General features: G+C 25.0%; 5 protein-coding genes across 5 annotated transcripts; 3 read left to right on the top strand and 2 right to left on the bottom strand.

Annotated features, from left to right (window-relative positions):
• Positions 1-4154: 4154 nt before the first annotated feature.
• On the top strand, positions 4155-6152 carry OCT59_021256 (uncharacterized protein; the record flags this gene model as incomplete). Its single annotated transcript, XM_066149743.1, has 7 exons — positions 4155-4628; positions 4702-4891; positions 5441-5554; positions 5619-5660; positions 5732-5779; positions 5982-6032; positions 6112-6152. 7 exons carry the CDS (start codon positions 4155-4157, stop codon positions 6150-6152), a joined length of 960 nt encoding a protein of 319 aa, XP_065990619.1.
• Positions 6153-8168: 2016 nt separating this feature from the next.
• Positions 8169-9733, top strand: OCT59_021255 (uncharacterized protein; the record flags this gene model as incomplete). Its single annotated transcript, XM_025313051.2, has 2 exons — positions 8169-8425; positions 8505-9733. The coding sequence occupies 2 exons, from the start codon at positions 8169-8171 to the stop codon at positions 9490-9492; spliced, it is 1245 nt and encodes a 414-aa protein (XP_025188329.2). The 3' UTR covers positions 9493-9733.
• A 1468-nt stretch (positions 9734-11201) lies between these two features.
• On the bottom strand, positions 11202-12728 carry OCT59_021254 (uncharacterized protein; the record flags this gene model as incomplete). Its single annotated transcript, XM_066149742.1, has 3 exons — positions 11202-12161; positions 12256-12397; positions 12472-12728. 3 exons carry the CDS (start codon positions 12726-12728, stop codon positions 11202-11204), a joined length of 1359 nt encoding a protein of 452 aa, XP_065990618.1.
• A 3644-nt stretch (positions 12729-16372) lies between these two features.
• On the top strand, positions 16373-18358 carry OCT59_021253 (uncharacterized protein; the record flags this gene model as incomplete). Its single annotated transcript, XM_066149741.1, has 8 exons — positions 16373-16846; positions 16922-17066; positions 17529-17774; positions 17841-17882; positions 17953-17988; positions 18073-18117; positions 18194-18247; positions 18318-18358. 8 exons carry the CDS (start codon positions 16373-16375, stop codon positions 18356-18358), a joined length of 1083 nt encoding a protein of 360 aa, XP_065990617.1.
• Positions 18359-19133: 775 nt separating this feature from the next.
• On the bottom strand, positions 19134-20615 carry OCT59_021252 (uncharacterized protein; the record flags this gene model as incomplete). The annotated part of the gene is made up of 1 exon (XM_066149740.1): positions 19134-20615. The coding sequence occupies one exon, from the start codon at positions 20613-20615 to the stop codon at positions 19134-19136; it is 1482 nt and encodes a 493-aa protein (XP_065990616.1).
• Positions 20616-24073: the final 3458 nt, after the last annotated feature.

The raw sequence follows: 24073 nt of genomic DNA, 5'->3' as shown, positions 1-24073 counted from the left end.
TTGGATCTTGAGTTATTCCATAAAGTTTAATAACAGATTTGTGCAAATTTACTTTGTAATGTAATGTAATCTGTATATTAATAAATAAGTATTAATATTAAAAATTTAAAAATATTACTAAGGATAGTTAAATAAACTTACTTCATTCATAAATTCCAATGTAACATTTTTTGAATTATTTAAACTTTTCAGAGCTACAACCATGTTTTGATCCTTCCTTTCCCAATTTTGATTATAGTCATCCCAATCATTTATATAACCATCAATCCAATTTGCTCTATATACTTTTCCAAATCCACCTTTTGCAATATATTGGATATCATAAAATCTATCATAAGGTATCCATTCTAATACATTATTTATATATGATTTTTGAACATCTTGAATAAATTTATCAATATCACTATTACCACTAGTCCAATTTTTGAAATTTTGTCGAAAACGTTTTGAATTATACACACTATTATATTTTTTATGTATATCTTTCAAAACCACAATATAATTCTTGGTTTTTGGATCTTGAGTTATTCCATAAACTTCATTGGGCACTACAATCTACAATATAATAAAAATGAAGAATATTAGTAAATTTTTAACTAAACGGTTAGTGATCACGTAACTTTTACCTTATTTATAAATTCTAATGTAATACTTGCTGAATTGTTTAAAATTTTCAGAAATACACGCATATTTTGACCCTCTCTTCTCCAATTTTTATTTACATCACTCCAGTGCTGTATATATCCATCAATCCAATTTGCTTTGTACAATTTGCCAAACTCAACATCTTCTACAATATATTTAATATTATTAAGTCTATCATACGGTATCCATTCTACTGCATATTGTAAGATATCATTATTCTTATGAACTGATCGCTGATTATTTTGAATAAATTCATCAATATCACTATTACCACTAGTCCAATTTTTGAAATTTCGGTGAAAATGTGTTGCATTACATGTATAATTACATATACAACCCAAAACTACCATATAGTTTTTGGATTTTGGATTTTGAGTTATTCCATAAGCTTTAAAAGGTACCGCGATCTATAATATATTAAAATTAGAAATATTAATATGACAACTATTTGTTTTTAAACGATTGGCAATTTTTTTCATAAAATGGCACAGTATAATGTAATTAATTTATATTATAATTCACAAAAAAAATAAAAGTTTTGACAAATTTATCATACCTTATTTATAAGTTCTAATGTAATACTTGCTGGATTATTTAAAATTTTTAGAATTACAAACATATTTTGATTTTCTCTTTTCCAATTTTGATTGTTGTTATCCCAATTATCACTCAATTTAGATGAACTATTCTCACTAATACTTATATGTCCATCAATCCAATTTCCTCTGCGCATTTTGCCAAACTCTTCATTATATATGTCATAAAGTCTATCATAAGGTATCCATTCTATCGCATATGATGTTTCATTAACTTTATGAACTGATAGTTGAGTATTTTTAACAAATTCATCAATATCATTATTACCACTAGTCCAATTTTCAAAATTTCGCCGAAAATGTATTGCATTACAGGTATATTCACATTCTAAACATATATCATTATCCAAAATTATCACATAATCCTTGGTTTCTGGATTTTGAGTTATTCCATAAACTTTATGAGATACTGCAATCTATAATATGTTAAAGTTAGAAATATTAGTAAAATAAAATTCTTAACCATATTTTTTTTTAAAAACAAATAACAATTTTTTTTTACAAAATGACACAGTACAATGCGATTAATTTATATTTTAATTCACAAAAAAATGAAACTTTTGATAAATTTATTGTACCTCACTTATAGATTCCATAATTCTTGACGGGATTAAAATTTTCGGAATTACCAGAGTTACAAACAAATTTTGATCATTTCTTTCCCAATTTTGACTATTATTATCCCATCTATATATACATCCATCAATCCAATTTGCTCTGTACGCATCAACCCAATTTTCTCCGTATTTACGATGACCGGTATATTTAATATTATAAAGTCTATCATAAGTTATCCATTCTAATGCTTGAGGCCTAAAATTATAATTATGATCTGATAGCTGAGTATCTTGAATAAACTTATCAAGATAATAATTTTCACTAGTCCAATTTTTGAAATTTTGTTTAAACCGCTTTGCATTACATTCATAATCACAATCACATGACTTAATCAGCTCTTTAACACTTTTGATAAAAGAATTAAAAGAATCCATTGAGAATTTTTTTCAACCAAAAATTAATGCATATATGAAAGCAGAATTTTAAAAAAAAAATTGCAATGGTGGGAAAAATTTTGGTCTGATACTTTATAAATGGGAACAAAAATAATACTAATTTATTGCTGATCAATCATTGGTGATTGTAATCATTGTATAACTTGATAAATTTTATTAACATTCGTGTCGATCATTTTCAATTTTAAAAGGAGAACTAATCCCGTGGTAAATCACGTTGCCACCTTAGTCTTAACAAAAATAATACTTCATTTAAAAAATGAATAAATACAATAATATGCTTGGTTTAATATGACTAAATATATCAAAAAAAAAAAAAAAATATTCTCCAAAAATTCGTAACCTCCTCCTTTTTAAAATTTACCCCTTTTTATTGCTTTTCAGATCCTTTCTCAAAGAAGCAAATTTTCAAAATTAAATTCCAAACTCATTGGATTTTGACTTTTCAGCTTTTTACTCACAACGAACACTATTTTAAATTTCCTAATTTAAATAAAATGTTTTTTAGTTTACAAAAACATTATCTTTACGAAACCTTTCTTTTTCAAAAATATAAATGTTCTAATTTTAAATTTTCCAAATATAACTTATTGAACTTATTGTCATAATCATCTGACCTATAGTTTTACGTCATGTCGGACGTTACATTTATAACGTCATACAATTTTAAATCACTAAAAATTTATATACTATAATACTGCGCCTCACAATTAATAAACTTACTAAGTTATGGCATTACAGTGTGTCAGATGCAGATCATTGCGTCAGAAATCACCTGATTTCTCTGATTTTCCCCTTTTTAAAAACAAAGATTTTCAGGTAGATATGGTTGCCATAACTCTTCCAGATTATACTTTTCATACTTTTCATAAGTTAATATCAGATTAATATAATATTAATTTACATAAAATCTTGTGTCTCAATAATAAAATTAAATATATGATTTTTATACTGTACGCAATTATCGCAATTATAATAAATTCAATCATTGTATAATGAGCATGATGTCCTAAATATTAGTATTACATGTACATGATGGTCCTATAAAGTCATATATTAATTGATAATAAGTTTACTTTCAACTTTTATAATTTTTAAATAAAAGTTAAGACTTTGTTTCAAACATTATTTTTTCAAAAGGTTAACCTTGTTTATTAATCCGGTAACTGGTTAAAATTATTACCAACTATTCTTACAAACTAAAACTTGAAACTATGGTCACATGTTTTAATTTTAAATAAAGATAAGAAACCTAATTTCTTTATTTGTGAAAAATACAATACGAAAATGCAATATTTAAGTATAAAATTAACAAATAAAATATATCTCAAATTCATTATTTCCGGTAAAATTCTAAAAATTGCGATGACAAAATCCATGATGAATTTATCATACTGCCAATGAAAAAAGATATAAATAATCCAACTGTTAATTTATCAATTTCCAAAAATGGTCAAGTATAAATGATCTTTTTTCGTTGTTTTTTTTATTAATTTTTTAATTTTAAGAAAGGATGTACAAAATTTAAATACTTACTAATTGAGATGTAAACCGGATCTATGATTAACTGTGTGTTACATGCGGCATCACATAAGACAATGATATTCATTGGAAGGTTGGAAGCTCTGATTCTTCCAAATACCAACACTACTTCTAATTCCAAATTAAGTCATTGGAAGCTTCTAAGAATGTTAATGTCAGTAAGACTAAATAATTCTTTGCATTCTATGGAAGATTTCTTAGAAAATCACATTACCATTAGAAACTTCTTAGAAATCACGTATAGAATTATAGAATTCGAAAGAAGAATTCCTTGTTTAGCAAGATCATTTTTTAAAAAAAGCATATATATGATAGTTTTCTTAACAAACTAAAAGACTAATTTTTCCTTTAAAAAAACATGAAACAAATAACAGACTATGACTGTAAAATTGATTTTATATTGTCAAACGATACGTCTTTAATTCAACCTACACAAACCATTGTTAAATCAAAATACAAAAAGAGAAAATGTGACGAATGCAATAAAAGAAGAAAACCTGCAGAAAAAAGTCCTAAGATTTGTCACGTTTGTTACAAAGTAATGTCATATGAGGTGAAAAAAAGTGGAAACGAAGTTATTGATAATTTTATCAGAAATACTCAAATTAGTCTAGTTAAAAATGCAGGAAAAATGGAATTTGTTCCTTATGATCAATTCAAAGACATAGTTTTTATTGCTGAAGGAGGATTTAGTAAAGTTTATAAAGCCACTTGGATTAATGGTCCAGTTATTGGTTGGAATTATAAAAATAGCATTCGTAAGAGTAATTATACAGTTGTCCTCAAAAAACTTAATAATTCTAATAACATCACATCTAAGGAGTTGAATGAGGTAAATATTTCATTAAATAAACTAATCCTAATTTAAAATAAATAATTAATTACTAATCGTTTTTAAATTCTAGCTCAAGATATTTTATGGTTATTCTTCAAAACGGAAAAATAATTATGAAAAGTATTCTAATTTTAATAGTTATGTATGTAAATATTTTGGAATTACTCAAGATCCTAATTCTCAAGAAATTATTATTATCATGCCATATTATGACTCAGGTGATTTGATTAGCCACATAGCTAATTGTTTTCATAATGTTGGTTGGTATGAAAAGTTAGAGAACTTGAAAAAAATAATACAAGGACTTGCCAGTATACATGACGTAGATATTATCCATAGGGATTTCCACAGTGGAAATATATTTTTTGGTAAAGAAGATATATTTTTTATTGAAGAAATAACAATAGGTGATTTGGGTATAAGTAAATCTGCAACTGATTCTTCATGTTATGAAAATTATGGAATTATTCCTTATATGGCTCCAGAGATTTTTCGAGGACGAAAATATACTAAAGCTTCAGATATATATAGTTTTGGAATGATTATGTGGGAACTAATGACAGGTAGAAGACCTTTTTGGAACCGAAGTCATGATACAGAACTTATTATTAATATTTGTGATGGTTTACGACCACCAATTGTAACAAATGCACCTAACGGCTATATTGAACTAATGGAAGAATGCTGGCATTCCGATCCAGAAAAAAGGCCACATGCTACTGATATATATGACAAAATTGATAAAATATATAAGGAGGAATCGAAAAATTGCGATAATAAAAACCCAACCGAAATTGTAAAATCATCAGATATTGGACCTGTAACAAATAATCCAAATGCAATTTACAAGAGCAGAAATTTAAGCGGCATGATTCAATCTGCAATATCTTTAAGAAGTTCAAGAAGTCAATCTATTAATTTAGGTAAAATAAATATAAGGTTTTGTTCAAATATGAAATACACAGTATTTACCTTGATTTTATTTAGAACTATTTAACTATTATCAGAAAAATAACATGGGACCTACTGGTAAAATTAATTATAATTTATTTTTTTTAGTTTATGTAAATATTAATAACTGTATATTATTTCTTTTGAAGGTAAAAGAAAATATGAAAATGATTTAACTGAAGACAAAAAAGATAATGGTATGATATAAATTAAAGTAGTAATCTAATAACCGATAAGATTTAAAAATAATAATATTGTATTAACTTAAAATATATTTAGACTGTAGTACTAAAAGAAATTAATTGGTCGAAAATGAAAATAATGGTAACAGAATTTCTTATTTTAACAATTTATTAATTGCATAATTTATGGTGATTGAAATTTATTTTGATTTCTTAGATTATATTACAAATGAATTAGAATTAGATATCGATATAAATATTAGTAATGGTAAGTAAATTTATACCATTGTTATATTTGCAGTAGATATATTGTTAAATTCTGACTTAATTTTTTAATTCATGTATAGAATATATTACCGTAGAAAATGATTTTGATATTAGCTTTTAAGCTTATTTTTTAAATTATTAATTTTATTCATTATAAATAGTGGACGTTATCTATAAAGTTATTTTATATAATTATCTAAAGATTTCATTTTGCGTATACGTTTTTACTTTATAAATACAAGTATTACTTCAAATTTTATTTTAGCATCAAACTCAATTTTGAAATAACTATTTAGATAATCTAACATATTGACATTTTGTATATTATCTAATGTATAATGTTTTGAATAATAAATAACTTCATATATTCTTATTAATGATCTAATATTTAATATATTCCTTCTGAAATTTAGCGTTGACTTTAATTAATAATGAAAGATTTACTTTATTTTAAAGGAAAGAATTTATCGTATTAATATACAGTGCTTTATATAATGGCATTGTATTATAATCCCAAAACAAAGTTGAAATCATTAAGTTGTAAACTTTGAACTTGTATTAATATAAATTTCTTGATTTTCAAAAGAAATTTTTAATTATGCAATTTAAGAAAATTTGAAATATGTAAATATGCGTTATAGTAAGTATTATAAGTATAATATTCTACTGTTGCTTTATTTCCCTTAAATCTTAAACAACTCAATAATTCAACAACAACTGTATAGTAATGAAGATATCCTATTTTTTTCCGCAGTAAAATAAGACTATAATAATAAAATAAAAGATTGCATTGAAAAAAAAAAATTCATTCCGAGAAAATTGTACAATATTTCTATTATTCATTATTTTTGTTATAAATCTTTAACCAATATTTTAGAGTCACTTCCGAATGACCCGTAAGTATGTTTAAAGTGTTAATACTTAATACTATGATCACAATTATAGAATTTTCACGCAGGAAAGTAAACATAAAGACATTGATCACCAAAAACGGGGAGTCGTCATAAACTCATAATCATGACGTAAGAAAAATTAAATATTATATAAAAAATATACTTTTTTAAGTATATAATATAATTTATATAATTTTTATTATTAGATTCTGTATTATCGTTTAATGTTAATATTAAGTGTAATTGTTGTTGGTAGCACATATATTGGTTTAAAAAAACCATTTTATTATTCCTATTAATAATTATTTCATATCAAGACGTTCGTTAATTATGATATCATAGTTTATTATTGCAAAAGCTTAGCTAATCAAAGTTTATTTAATATAATATTCAGAAAATAAATTTTTATGTTTTAATAAATTTAAGTAAAATCATAGTATAATAGTCTACGTCATAATTTAGTGTATCATTTTTTAGCTGTTACTTGAAATTACTTGAACAATATAATAAAAGTATAATAAAATATAATTACATATTTTTTTTTTAAAACAACAGAATAAATTGATACATTTAAAATAATGCCATTGCTTAATTGCTTATCGTATGAATAAATATTATCTCATTTTATTATATTTTCATTAAAATAGAATCATCATAAAAAAAATATGAATATGTAATATTCGATGAAAAAAAAAGAATGATTATATAATTATGAAATGTCTGACACTTATCGATTAAAATATAATAAATTGATGATATATTAAATATATAATTACAGTACAAATAATGTTAAAAAGTTACCTGATGGCTAATTTTTCTTAGTGATCGGCAAAATTTGCCACATTAATTCATTTTATGTCACTTGATCAGCGAATCATTCATCCAATTCTTGCGTAAATAAAATGAAGTTTCGTTATACTGTTCGAATGCCAAATTTTACCCTCAATTTAAATGTTGCAAATTATATAAAGCAAAGTCTTAATAATTTTATAGGAAGACATTATAATATAATGTTAAATTCTGCTCAATTGTTAAATCTTATTATTTTCTTTTTAGTGATACAAAATAAGCGATCGATGGCAATACTGCCAAATACGGACACATTAGCTTATTACAACATATGCGGTGCAAAATTAAAATAAAATAATGACGTATAAAATGAATATATATAAGGCTAATCATTTACAAATTTAAGTTGACTCTTTTTTCTCATTTCTTTCCTTTCCGTTAACTATTTTATAAAAATGAATGAAAATAAACTTTTACCAAATTTATCACAAAATTTACTTGAAATTTTAAATGATGATGAATATTATGATATAACCATTGAAGTTGGTACTGACCCTTATGTAAGGGTCTTTCGTGCGCATATGGTCATTTTATATTATCGTTCTCCTTATTTACGAAGAATTTTATCAACTAATAAAAAGAAAGATGATGAGACTTTGTCACATATCAAATTATCAAATATTTCTCCTGAAATTTTTGAAATCATTTTAAGGTAATAAAGGATCAAATATTAACAAAAAAAAAACTAAATTGTAATAATTCTAATTTTCACAATTTTTTTTTTACTTTAGATATATTTATGGCGGAAAGATTTCTTTAAATGATTATGATAATTCAGATATAATTAAGGTCTTGGTTGCTGCTAATGAACTTAATCTTCAAGAATTAGTCATTTATTTACAATCCTTTTTGATTAAAAATAAAAAAACTTGGATGGAGGAAAATTTTAATTTCGTTTATAAAACAAGTTTTGAAAATAATTCATTCTCTGAACTTCAAAATTATTGTACTGGGTTAATAACTGAAGAACCGGATAAGATTTTTAAATCTCCTGATTTCACTTCAATTCCGGAAAATCTTTTGATTTCAATTGTACAAAATGATAATCTTAAAACTAGCGAAGTTCATATTTGGGAAAATGTACTTAAATGGGGTTTTGCTCAAAATCCTGAACTTCCTTCTGAAATCGCAAACTTTTCAAATGATGATCTTAATACTTTAAAGAATACATTAAAACAATGTATTCCTTTTATAAGACTTTACGACTTAACTTCTAAAGAATTTGTTGACAAAGTATTTCCTTATAGAGAAATTCTTCCCGAAGGATTATGTGCATATTTATTGGAAACTTTTTTAACTCTTTCGAATCCTGAAAGTCGTGGCGTTGAACGAAATGATCGTGGAAGAAATGATAAGGTTGAAGATAAAGATGATACAAAGTGGAGAAATTTTCGTGATCGTAGGTCTGAGGAAAGATATGATAATCATCACAATTCAATGCGAAAATATGATATCCGTCCATCATCAGAATCGAAAGCTGAAAACTCTAATAATATTCGTACATTAACAACTAATACTTATACTTCTCTACCAATGCGAAAAAAACTTGAGCTTAAACCAAGAAGTTCAGCTGCTCCAAATGAAAATGTTGCTTCCCGACCATCCAAACCAAATCCATTTGGCGAAGCTAAACCAATAGATACAGATGAAGCGTTTCGAAGAGTAGAAGAACGAAGAAGAAAGCAAAAGAAGAGAAATGTAGATGACTACTGGTTTTAAGAATGGCAATGCTTAGATAATGTGAAAACAAAATAATTTTTTTTTTTATGCTTTATAATTATTGTATTCACAATTATTGTATTATTTTTTGTTAATACCCACCCGCGCTTTTCTGATGTGGCTTAGTAAGGAGAAATAGTATAATATGTAACACAAAGTTTGTAATAATAGTTTGTATTATGTGTGCTTACTCTGTATAACTTGCTGCAATTAAATAAATTGGTAAACCAATCAATAAACCAAAAATCTCATATAACCAATGAAATTAAATTAAGAAATGTTGATTAAAAAATTATTACATCTCAAATATGCTGAATTAATCTCAAGACGGATTAATAGATTAAATTTTACTGACAAGTTGACTTCTTCATACGAATTCAAATTATTATTTCGTGCATCTCATGATGGGCGTTCACAAATTAAATTTCATGAAATTTGTGATAGTAAGTCCCGAGCAAATACAATTGTTTAAACTTTAAAGTGAAAGACAGGTAATGAAATTCTTGGAGGATATAATCAAAATGAATGGAAATCAGATAAAAGTTTCGGCACCACAAAAGATAGTTTTATATTTTCGTTTAGCAATGATAAAATTGATAATTATATTTTAGGTCGTGTGATGACTATGCTAACTACAATAGTTCTGGACATGGTCTATTATTTGGCATAGGTGATCTTATTACATGGGAATTATCCTATAAGAATTATTGTATGGAATTCTTCTTATGAAAAATCAATTAGAAAACTGAACACTGTTTTGGTATTATTATCAAAACTTTGTTTCATCCAATCAATTTGCTTTATTTTTTAATCAAAAAGATTCTAAATAAGATATTAATTCATCAATCATAATTTTAACAATAACTGAAATTATCAAATTCTCCCAAAGAAATTTTTCCACCATAAATATACCCAATTAGACCAATTAGACGTAAATAATTTAATTTATATTTTTTAAAATCAAACAAAAATATTGTAATTAATTCTTTTTTACCTTAAAACTATTTGAAAAACCTCTGGTAGAATATTTGATAATTTAATAATACGTATTAAATCTCCGTCATTTTCTTTTTATTAGTTGATAAAATTCTTTTTAAATACTGGAAAACGATAATTTAAATAACTATGAACTTGAAATATTTTTATGTAAGGGTCACTACCAACTTCAATTGTGGTATCCATAATATTCTTCATCGCTTAAAATTTCAAGTAGATTTTGGATAATTTAGCATAAGTTTATTATCAACCATTATAATTTTACAAAATAAAAAAAAATCAAAAAAAGTAGTTTTAATAGATGCTGTAGAACTACACGTGACTTCATGTGCGTCTGCATATTTTTTCATCCGCTGCACCATTAACTTCACTGCAAGGAAGTGATGTCGACCTCGATCTTTATATATAGTAAAATTTGGGAAGTTAAGAGATGTTTAGTTATGATAATAATAGAGAATATCCTGGCCTCTCAAATAACGTCTAATTTTCATCAGTTTTATTATTAATTTATTTAAACCTCATTCAATCGAGTCAAAGAAATTAAAAATTTTTTATAAATGCAAATAATGAATATTTATTTGTTTATTTTTTTTAAAAAAAACTGTATAGCAACCCAGATTTTTTTATTTATAATCTAAAGGAATCAATATGAATGTAAGTAAAATCGTTATTATTGTTAAAAATAATGTGAATCTTTAGATTTAGCATAAATCTTACACAATTTGAAATACTTCAATTTTTTCTATATATAAATGGTTTTTTTCTCCGATATGTTTTTCATAAGAATTTTTCTTGCATAAAATTCTTAATTGATCAGAAGCATCTATGTATAAATGCAAGTCACTATTAAATGCTAGACCAGTACTGTATATTCCACTATATATAGCACCATTTTCATTCTTTACACGACTTAAAATATAGTTTTCGAAACTACTATCATTAAAAGAGAATATAAAGCTATCTTTAGTAATTCCATAAGAATTATCAAATTTCCATTCTATCGGATTATATCCTCCAAGAATCACATTACTGTTTTTCACTTTAATAACTGTTATGGTGCGAGATTGATTTTTGCAAACCTCTCGGAATTTATTGAGGCCATCATTCTGTTCATCAGCAGATCCATCACGAGAGTCTCGGTATAATAATTTGAGTTTATATGAAGTTGTTAACTTGTCTGTAATTTTTAATTTATTAATCCATTTTGAGATCAATTCAACATGTTGATCTGAAATAATCACTGAATCGACGTTTTTTGAACTAAAATTCATAGAAGGTCTAACATTCTTAGAAGGTCTAACATTCTTAGAAGGTCTAATATTCTTAGAAGGTCCAAAATTCCTAGAAGGTTTATAATCACTATTCAAAAAGGTTTTTAATAAATCTATGTATAATTTCTTGGGAAGAATTTCTCTATAAGGGAATATATTATGCAAAAATTCTTTTGAAGTTAAATTTTGGAATTTAATATAAGGAATACATTTCTGTAAGGTATTTTTTAAAGTATTAAAATCATCTTTTAAAAAGCTTGTATAATCAGGAGGAAGTTCTGGATTTTGCGCAAGTCCCCATTTTATCACATATTCCCAAATTTGAATTTCGCTCATTCGAAGATTATTATTTTGAATAATTGCGATAAATAATTTTTCTTGAATTAAATATTTTATTTGGTTCTTTGGAAATTAAATCAATACAATATTTTCGAAGTTCTAAGAAAGAATCATTTTCATAACTCATTTGATATATTAAATCAAAATGTTGTTCCACCCAATCTGTTTTATTTTCAATTAAAAAAGATTCTAAATAAGGTATTAATTCATGAAAACTTAGTTCATTGGCAGCAATCATAATTTTAACAATATCTGAATTATCATATTCTTCCAAAGAAATTTTTCCTCCATAGATATACCTAATTAAGCGATAATAAGCTTAATAATAAAATAAAATAAAATACAAATATTATTATAATTAATTCTTTTTTACCTTAAAACTATTTGAAAAATCTCAGGTAAAATATTTGGTAATTTAATATGTGCCAAGGTTCCATCATTTTTCTTTTTATTTGTTGATAAAACTCTTCGTAAATAGGGGGAACGATAATTTAAAATAACCATATGAGCCCGAAATACTTTTACATAAGGGTCACTACCAACTTCAATTGTGATATCATAATATTCTTCATCGTTTAAAATTTCAAGTAAATTTTGTGATAATCTTGGCAAAAGTTTATTATCAACCATTGTAATTTTTAAATAAAAAAAAATAAGAAAAAAGAACCTAAAAAGATCGGCTTCTAAAGTTTTAAACCTTATTTATAGGAATGAAAATCATTTGATGCCACTCACATGTGAGCTTTTCGTCTAATGTGTCACCAACCTCGTGACTAGTGACATAATTCTTTTCGGTAGCAATATCGGTCATTGTAATGCTAATAAGCAACGATTGAATTATTCGATATATTGCCTTCGGTAGTAGTGAATAAATAGTTATGATATGAGATTACATTATTTTACTTATTTAATTTTCCGCTCGACAATGTCTCGACTTTTTGTGTGTATATTTTATGCTTAAATTCTTGAAGTATTTTTGATGTGTTAAAAATCGTTTATATTTTTTTTAAAAAAATGTATATTATTTTAAAAAAGTTTGTACTTTTTTATAAATAATAAAAATACAGTACGAACAATAAAAGATTTTGTTTGTAATTTAATTGCAATGAACTTAATAGAATAATATTTCTCTTTTTTTTGAAAACTATCCCGGCAGCGACCTAAATATTAAATAATATTAAAAATTGATAAAAAATAAATTCAAAATACAGAAAAAAAAATTTATATATCAGTATATAATTAAGTAATATTACGCAATTCTTCAATGGCGATCAGTGCATTTTTTTTACGAAGGTTGAATTCTAATTATAATATTAATAAAAAGTAAATATTGTGAATGACGCGTCTGACGCGATATTCCTTAACTACAATAAGAAATCTCTAATACATGAAATGTGATGTCATGTAAAAGAAATTTTTGTGCGTTGCAAAACACAACTCGATTCATTTCCAATTCTGGAAATTGTGTTACTATATAAGGTTCAATTTTGGACTTTTTTTTTATGAAATTTATTTCTTTCGTTACGATTATAATAACATGAAAATAAAATTTTACTAAATTATCACAGAATTTGCTTAAAATTTTGTATGATAACGAATATTATGGCATTAAATTGAAGTTGGTAATGACTCTTACATAAAGATATTCTGGTTATTTTAAATTATCGTTGGTTTCCCGAGTTTTATCAACTAATAAAAAGAAAAATGACTAATATTATTTTACCTGAAATTTTAAAATAATTCTTAGACAAGTAAGGTATAATAAATATAATTATAAATTTATCTATATTTTTAACAAGGAAATATTTGTTAGATTCTTCAGATATTATTAAAATTTTAGTCAGCGCAAGTTAATTAAGCCTTCAAGAACAAATTTCAGTTACAAACTTTTTTAATTAAAACAAAGCAAATTGATTAGAACAAAATTTAAGTTCAATATATCAATTGAGTTTTGTGCATGATTCTTTCTTGGTCCATCAAATGTTTCGTACGGAATTAATATCTAAGCAGCCGGAAAAAATTTTAATCCATCAGCCTTTACCTCAATTTCAGGAAAATGGTTCAAGTCTGGTAACATATAGGGCCTTATATAAGCCACTGTATAGATGATTCTTCCCTATTTTGCAAGAACAGAGTGAAAATGATATGGATAAAGTATACGGATTTGTAATAAATGTAAAAAAAAATGGTATTTTATGGAATGTATGTTAAACAGCGAAAGGAAACTATTGTCTAAGTTTGAGGCCCTTATTTGTTGTGTATAAGGATGAGAATATGAAAGACAAGGCAGAAAAGGTCTTGGGAAGCAATTGAGGTTTATACATGGAGGCGTAATTATTTCAAATAATCCGGCATTAATGGTGAAATATATTACATCAAATTTTTGTTCAAAGATTCATATGAAAATAGTATTACGCCATTATTACGTAATGCAGAATTGGTGTAATGTGCCGTAATATGGCTTGAATCTAATACGCCCAGGTATAATTAAGGTTATTAAAATGCATAGGTTATCAAGTTATCTTATAATAAAGTTGAAAAAAATAAATAGGTGTTAGAATAAAAAATATTTTAAGGTCAAGCCAATGCTAGGTTTAACACTTTGCAATATATTGTTTATTTATATATTTGAAAATGTTTTAATATTGCATGAAAAAATACAATGTCAAAATAAGAATGTAAAATACAAAAAGTGTAACTAGTAATCTATTAATTCTATTACATAATATAATTTTTCCTATATACATAAATACAATTTGTCAATTAAATGAAGTTACATTGTCATTATGCTTATTACAATTTTTTTGTAGTTGTCATTATAGAAAACACACCAAAAATTTGGAAGTTTAGGTCCACTTAATTGTTTTGAATTATATATTAGGACAGGGTCAGAATAATCTAATTATTTAAAGTAGAACTACAGAATCCACCTCAACATAAAGATTATATGAATATACAAAGGAAATATATGCTTGATAAATTAATTCGTCAGGTCATACATTTTTTTTATTTGTATTAATAAGTATCATTTGTTAACACACTAATATTAATATACTGTATATAGAGTTTTCCGATCATTATCAGCATACCCATGGTTCACTTACTGAAAAATCAAAATGCAGTGTATCAGACCTTTGCACAGAAAATTTAAGTCAATAGGTTAATTGGTTTATCTCAGTTGACTAGGACGGAATAGGGATGGCAACGGTCGGTCACGGTCGGTTAAACGGTCGGTCAGAAGCCTTTGACCGACCGATATCGGTCACGGTCATAACCGGTCATGACCGGTTAAAAACCGTGACCGTTACCATCCCTAAAACGGAATGTCATAACGTAATAATTAAAGTAATTAATATTTATTCATTTAGCTTGTTATTTATTAAATTCTAAAATATGCGTAACAATTTTGCATCTTTAAGTAAAAGTTCAGTACATATTTATGAAAGTTATTTATTAGTTTTTATATGTGTAACATAAATAATATACTAGCTGTTAACCGTTGCTTTGCAAGTAAAATCCGTAAGTTATTTGATATTTGATTACATATATAACCCGATAATGGTGAATAACGTGACTATGTAACACAATACAAAAATATTTATACAGATTAGTTTAAACGCGTTGCAGTTACATACAAAAATAATTATTATATAGTATAGGTAGGTAGGTTATAATCATTTGACTATTTATAATTTAAGTAACAAAGAACTTGATTTTTATTTTTTGTAGTTTCAAACAAGGATGCATAACAAAATATAGAATGAATTAGAATGCTATAAACAGATCTACAATTAATTGTATGTTACATGCGGTATCACGTAGAGGTTGGAACCGGTTTTATTTTCAAAAACCGGTTATATTATCTCTATAGCACGTGATTATAAATAAGTTCGGAATAACCGGTTATATTTTCGGTTAAACCCGGTTTCATATATTGAATTTATAACCGGTTCCAACCTCTAGTATCACGTAATACTGGAAGATTGGAAGTTCCAATTCTTCCAATTCCACTTCCAAATTCTAATTAAGTAATCAGAAGCTTCTAGAATGTCACTATCGGTAGAAATAATAATTCTTTGCATGTCACAGAAGATTTCTTAGAAAATCATATTTCTAATAAAGATTTCTAGAAATTTATTAGGAATTATGTATAGAATAATAGAATTCGAAAAAAGAATTCCTTGTATAACAATTAAATTTTTAAAAAAATGTATATATATAGACAGTTTTCTTGACTCAAACTAAACAGTTAATTTTTTTTTAAAAAAAAAAAAATGGAACGAACAACCAATTATAAATGTAAAATTGATTTTAAATTATCAAATAATACCTCTTCAATTCAACCTACACAAGACATTATTAAATCAAAATACAAAAAAAGTAAATGTAATGAATGCAATAAAAGAAGAAAACCTTTAGATAAAAGTCACCAGATTTGTCATGTTTGTTACAAAGTAATGTCATATGAGATGAAAAAAAGTAGAAACAAAGTTATTGATGATTTTATCAGAAATACTCAAATTAGTCTAGTTAAAGGCGCAGGAAAAATGGAATTTGTTTCTTATGACCAATTTAAAGACATAGAATTTCTTGCTGAAGGAGGATTTAGTAAAGTTTATAAAGCCACTTGGATTAATGGTCCACTTTTAAGTTGGAATATTAAAAGTAGCGCTCGTGAGGGTAATTATACAGTTGTTCTCAAAAAACTCAATAATTCTAATTATATCACATCTAAAGAGTTGAACGAGGTAAATATTCTATTTAAATCAATGAAGCCCAATTTTTAAATAAATAAATTATCACTAAATTTTTTTTTATTCTAGCTCAAGGTATTTTATAATTATTCCGCAAAATTCAAAAGGAAGTGGTACAAGTATGATGGTGGAAATTATGTATGCAAATATTTCGGAATTACTCAGGATCCTAATTCTCAAGATATAATGATTATCATGCCATATTATGATTCAGGTGATTTGATCAATTATATAACTAATGGTTTTTATAATATTAATTGGCATGGGAAGTTGGTGAACTTGAAAAAAATAATAGTTGGACTCGCCAACATACATGATGTAAATATTATCCATAGGGATTTCCACAGTGGAAATATATTTTTTGGTAAAAAAGATATTTATTTTATTGATGAAGTAACAATAGGTGATTTGGGTATAAGTAAATCTGCAACTGATTCTTCATGTAATGAAAATTATGGAATTATTCCATATATGGCTCCGGAGATTTTTCAAGGACGAGAGTATACTAAAGCTTCAGATATATATAGTTTTGGAATGATTATGTGGGAGTTAATGACAGGTAGAAGACCTTTTTGGGATCGAAATCATGATACAGAACTTATTATTGAAATTTTTGATGGTTTACGACCACCTATTGTAACAAATGCACCTAACGGTTATATTGAATTAATGAAAGAATGTTGGCATTCCGATCCAAAAAGAAGACCATTGGCTACTGATATATTTGACAGGGTTAATGAAATAATTGAGGAGGAGTTGGAAAATTACAATAATAATGATTCAACTGAAATTATTAAATCATCAGATATCGGACCTGTACCAAAAAATAATCCAAATGCAATTTATAAGAGCAGAAATTTAAGCGACATGATTCAATCTGCAATGTCTTTAAGGATTTCAAGAAGTCAATCTATTAATTTAGGTAAAATAAATATAAGGTTTTGTTTAAATATGCTATACACAGTATTTACCCTGATTAATTATTTAGAACAATTTAATTATTATCAGAAAAATAACATGGGACCTACTGGTAATTACTTATAATTTATTTTTTGTCAATTTATGTAAATATTAATGACTGTATATTATTCCTTTTGAAGGTAAAAGAAAATATGAAAATGATTTAATTGATAATGGTATGATATAAATTAACTTTCTTGATAATAAAACCAATAGGGCTTAAAAGATTAATTACTGTATTAACTTAAAAATATATTTAGGCCATTTCATTAAGAGAAAAAAATTGGTTGAAAATGAAAATAATGGTAATAACATTTTTTAATTCAAGAATGTATTGATTTCATAATTATTATTTAATTAAATTTAATATGTTGTCTTTAGATTACCTTTCAAAAGAATTCGAATTTGACATTGATGTGAAAATTAATAATAATGGTAGGAAATTTGTCGTATAATATACACGGTAAATTTATCAGATTCTAATTAATTTTTAATTTATATATAGAATATATTACCATAGAAAATGATTTTGATATTAATCTTTGAATTTAATTTCGTATATAGTGGGATATTACTTATATTGGCAGTAAATTATCTGAAATTTTTAGGTTAAAATTTTTATTTTTTTAAAAATATTTTTAAAGCATTATTAAGTATGTACATTCTGTAAATATGAAATAATTTATTAAATAGTATATTTTAAATAAACATCATTTATTTACCCAATAAAAATCAAATAATCAACTCATTTTATGCTTTGTAATATTTTAAGCAATAGTTATTTTAACAATTCAATGATTATTTTTGATTTTGTATTGATGATGACATATCGTTATATTGACAGATACGTGCTAAATGAACTGAAAGTATATAAAATCAATAGACTGAGATGCAATCACATTTTAGCAAAGTTATTTAAACGAAGTATAGCGTCTAATATTTAGTGTTTGATTGTTGCTAAAACGAGCTCATTCAATATTATTTCCGTCCTGATAAATGATGATTTTTTAATATTTAATTGTTTCTCATATCATGCGATATCTATCAAAATTCTTTTGAATTAGGGTTTACTTATTATTTACAATGGTATGTATGTATGATACGCTACATCATTACCAATATCATTACCAACGTCCGTTTATTAATAAGCTACTGTACATGTGAAAATTAATCGCATCACTTATAAAGTTTATTTTCATTTATTATATTTCGTATTTAATAGTTAAATGAAATACATCATTATTATAAAATGATTATTCCCCAATATAATTATAAAATTTCCAACATTATAAAAAAAAAAATATGAAAACATAATATTCACTCACATATTAAAATCCGTACCTAATACAGTATAAAAGGATTCACATTTAAAATCTTTAATTATTCCATCATTTTTATATGTATTAATCAACTCTTTATATGAACTTTCTTTATAAATAGACCTATAAGTAAATATAGTAAGTGAAGGTCTACCTCTCCATTTTTCAAAAAATTCTTCTAATGCTTTTAAAGAAAATTTAACATCATAAAGAAATCTAATCTCTCTTAAATTAATTGGAGCTGATCTAATTAATAATCTTAATAAATCTTCACCATTTTTTAAAAGTAATTCATCAGTTTCTACATCATCCATATATCTTATAACTAATAATAATGATTTCAAATTTTTACAAGTTTTTAATAATCTTTCAAATTCATTAAAATGATGTTTTGATGGTGGAAATACAAGAGATAAATATTCAATTGAAAGACAATTTTCATAAACCTTACGAATAAAAATGAGGGAATCATCATTAAAATCATCTATAACATCATCAAGTTCATAAGAAGATTCTAAAAAAATTTTCTTTAAATGACCTCCACTATTTTCAATTATAATAGAAGCTTCTTTTAATTCATAATAACCTATTCTAAAAATCTCAAGATCACGATAAACGCATAATTTTAATTGATCTATACTAAAAGGCTCAATATTAATTGCTAATGATTTTAATTTATGAAGTTTTGGGAGTACCATTTGTAACGAATCATACCTATATAAAAAGAATAATTTTAAATGATTGATAGTATGACCCTTATTTTCTAATGCAAGAAAAATCTCTTTGTAAGAATCTTGATTTGGACCAGGAAAATATAAATCATGATCATCTCTCCATTCAAAATACTTTAAATTTTTCTGAACTCCAATTAATTTAGCAATCCCATGATAATTTTTTGGTTCTACATTATCAATGATGAGTTTCTGTATGCAATGACATAACCATGCCAATCCATAAAAATATGAAGAATCTATTGAAGTGTCACACAATAATTCACAAAGTGATTCAAAACGAAACTTAGCTTCTGGAAAATAAAATATTTGATGTTCAATTAATCTCATATCCAAATACTTTAACTCTGAAAATTTCTTCATAAAGAGGATAAAACATTCTTGTTCTAAAATAAATCGATTATAAGTTAAAGGTGTTCCAATAGAAGTTATAATACTTATAGTATTTACATCAATACTTTTACAATAAGATAAATAATCGAACAAAAGTAGTTGAAATGAAACAGTCGGTAATTGAATTCCTTGTCTTGTTAAAGATTCTTTAATATCATCGGATAAATAAGAAACAATAATTGCAAATAAATAATTTTTATTACTATAATTGATATCATAACACCAAGGATTCTTCCATAAAATTGGAATCACAGTTTTACACCAAAGTCTATTGACCATTAGGCATGAAAAGAGTGATTTCGAATCATCTTTTAATTCTTCAAATATTAAGAAAAGAACATCTTCATTGTGTTTTGACATTCTTTATATAAAAAAATGTTTAGAATAAATCTTTTATAATTAAAATTTTTTTAAAAGGGTAAATTTTGAATATTATTTAATACAATGTTAAAATAATTTTTTTTCTTAAAAAAAAGAGAGAAAGGGAAAGGGAAAAAAATACAAAACAAACGCCGACCGGACGATTTGTGCGATATGCGCCGATTGTGATGCAAATAATGTTTCACACGAAAGATCAACATTCAGGGGTTAAATAATAAATAGTTAAATACCTGTTATAAATTCTTGAAGATATGCTAGTATTTATGCTTTATTAAGCTACAATCTAAATTCTTCGGTTACTTGGTTATTCCCATTATTTTTTTTCAAATTTATTAATAACGAGTATGGAAAGTTCAAGTCGATCCCTCCATTTTTCTTGGAAAATCTCTAATTTCCCTCAAACTATTGATTAAAATATTAAAAATAAAATCCGAGTATATAACAGTGATGTTGATTATAATGTATTCTAAGGACTTGATTTATTCGATGCAAAATTCGACTATGAAAAAAAAACATCAAATTATGCCGAATTGAAAAAATTAACGTCGCATGTCGCATGAACTTTTTTTTTTTAAAAAAAAGAAAAATATTTTCTTAAAAGATTTAATTAACTTAATTATTTTATAATAAAAATAAAATAAAAATGCAGTACTGAAGGAATTGTATATGTTAGATTATTATGTGATAAAAAAGAGGCAATTACAGTATTCCATGTTGAATTGATAATAGCAAGACAACTTGTAAATGATTTTTAAATATGTAGTAATATTGTCATTATTATTAATAAATTAATACTTAATGCAGTAAATACTAGCAGTCACCCGTTACTCCGCACTTAAATAGAAAATTTTAGTATTATAATGTAATACTACTAAATAAATTAAAGATGGTTACAGTAGTTTTTATTTATAATTAGGAATTTAATATAGGTAATAATTAATTAACAAAATAATATGTACTAAGTTATAATTATAATATTAGAATGATATAAATTATATTGGGAATTGGTAAACATCGCCTGAATTTGTCATATTTATTTGTTTATCAAATCTTATTTTCATTATAGGTTCAAGGTTCGTTTTCTCAGTTATTTCGGTCTCGAGGTATTTTTCTTTTTTTCTTTTTATTTTATTTCTAACTTACATCCTTACACTTTGTTTCTTAATAACTCTATTTCATTATTTTTAGGTCTTTTAGTCCTTCCGGTTCTGCAATTAAGGTTCAGTTGTTTTTCACTTTAAATTTCGTTTCTGTTTCTTATTTTTATTTTTTTTTATTTTGTTTCTGTTTCATATTTCGTTATTCACTAATTTTATTTCATATTTTTAGATCTTTTAGTTCTTTCGGTTCTACAATTAATAAAGGTATGTTTTTTATTTTTTATTTATTTATTTTTATTTTGTTTCCATCTTATATTTCGTTTCTTACTAACCTCATTTTTTTTACTTTATGGTTTTTTTTACTTGGTTTCCTATCATTATCTTTTGCTCCCCAACCTCCTATCATGATCATTTTTTTATTTTTTTATCTCATCATTTTCCACCTCATATTACTTCTCATTATTCGTCTCCCATTATTTTCTATTACATCTTTTCATCTTCCCATCACTTCTTTTTGTCTCCCATCACTTCTTTTCATATTTCTATTACTCCTCTTCATCTTCCATCATGTCCAATTTCTCCTTTTTGCTTCCTATCACTTCTCATTACTCTTTTTAACTCTCTTTCATCTTCTATTATCTCATTACTCCATTGTTATTTCATTTTTTATTAGCATCTTTTTTTTTAAATTTACAAATAAAATTTTATTAGACAAGATTATTTTGGATAAATATGTTTGCAAAAAAAAATATTTTTTTTTTAAAGTAGATCTTTGCGATAAAATTTTTAATAAATTTTACTCTTTATATATTGTACATCATGTAACATATTTAAAAAAACCCAGGGACAATTGCCCATGCGACGTTTAGCAATTCCCGATTATATTTACAATAATGTAGTTAATTATATTAAAGATTTGACGTTTAAGTGTAGAATGAAATTTGTATTAATTAAGGAATTGTAAAAAAATAATTATCAATAAAAACAAATATTTTTATAATTAATTATAAATTTTTATAAGTATTTCTTATTATTTTATAAAAAAATTTATGTAAAAAAAAAAGAGTATTTTTATTAAAAAAAAAATAATAATAACGTTTATCAAATAATTTTTATAATCGAAAAAAGTCAAAAAGTATTATAAAAAAAATCAAATAACAAAAAAAGTGATAAAAAAAAATTAAATCAAATAGCAAAAAAGTGTTATAAATAAAAATTAAATAAAAAAAATCAAATAACAAAAAAAAAGTCATAAGGGAAAAAATATTTATAAAAAAAATTACGTAAAAAAAATGTAGTCTATTGTAATACCTTTGCCCGTGATAAGTCACGTTGCAACCATAGACAAAATAATACTTTATTAACTTTATTAATAATAAAAATAAATACAATAATATGCTTGGTTTAATAATATTAAATAATGGTTAAACTTTTATCCTTATTTTCCAAACAAATTCGCAACCTAATTTTAAAGTCAAAATCGTCCCCTATTTATGTTTATTCGTATATGGTAATATCCACTGGATTATCCCTCTGTGTCTCGAAATTTTTAAGTGTTAAAAAGTGTTGCTCAAAAATAAATAATTTTCCATCAACAAAAATGTTGTTCTACTTTATCCAAACAATGTCCATTATTTTCACCAACTTTCCATTTTGATCTGCGAATTTCATTTTTACACTTTGATCTGCAAAATTAGTCATATTCTTGATAATTAATTATCCTTAACGTCATGTCGTCATGATCTACAAATTAGTCACCTGATATTTAGTCACTTGACTTTTCATTCATTAGTTTAACGTCATCGCAGGAGAATCTTGATATGCATAATATATTTTACAGTAAAGTCTATCAAGAACAATACCTCATGTCTATCAAGAATGATACTTTTGCCATCGCGGACGTTAATCCTTTCTTCTTTTGTTTCATAGTTTAACGTCATTGCGGACCAATATCCTATTGGTTGGTAGTTTATTAATGTCATTCCGGACCAATTAAAATACAATTTTAAACTACTATAAATTTATATACTAATTTTAAATGTAATACTGCGCCCCACAATTAATAAATTTACTAGGTAAGTTACGGCATTACACTATAAAAAAATATAACCGATCTGACCACCTCGATGATCTAACCAAAAAGAATATAATTCTCTATTAATTATATAATTAAAATTAATAATCAACAACAAATGATCTAATTTCGGTAACAATATTGATGATCTGCAATTCGGAAAACTTACAGTCTAGAAAATAGAGCAAAAAAAAAAACTTACGTTAACATGGAGTAGATTAGGCGCAAAATATATTCAAAACTATTTATACATTCTAGTCTAA

The sequence above is a fragment of the Rhizophagus irregularis genome, chromosome 3 (genome assembly GCF_026210795.1).
Source record: "Rhizophagus irregularis chromosome 3, complete sequence".
NCBI classification, from domain to species: domain Eukaryota; kingdom Fungi; phylum Glomeromycota; class Glomeromycetes; order Glomerales; family Glomeraceae; genus Rhizophagus; species Rhizophagus irregularis.
Note: the sequence above shows the minus strand (reverse complement) of the source record. Positions and strands in the feature narration are given on the sequence as shown.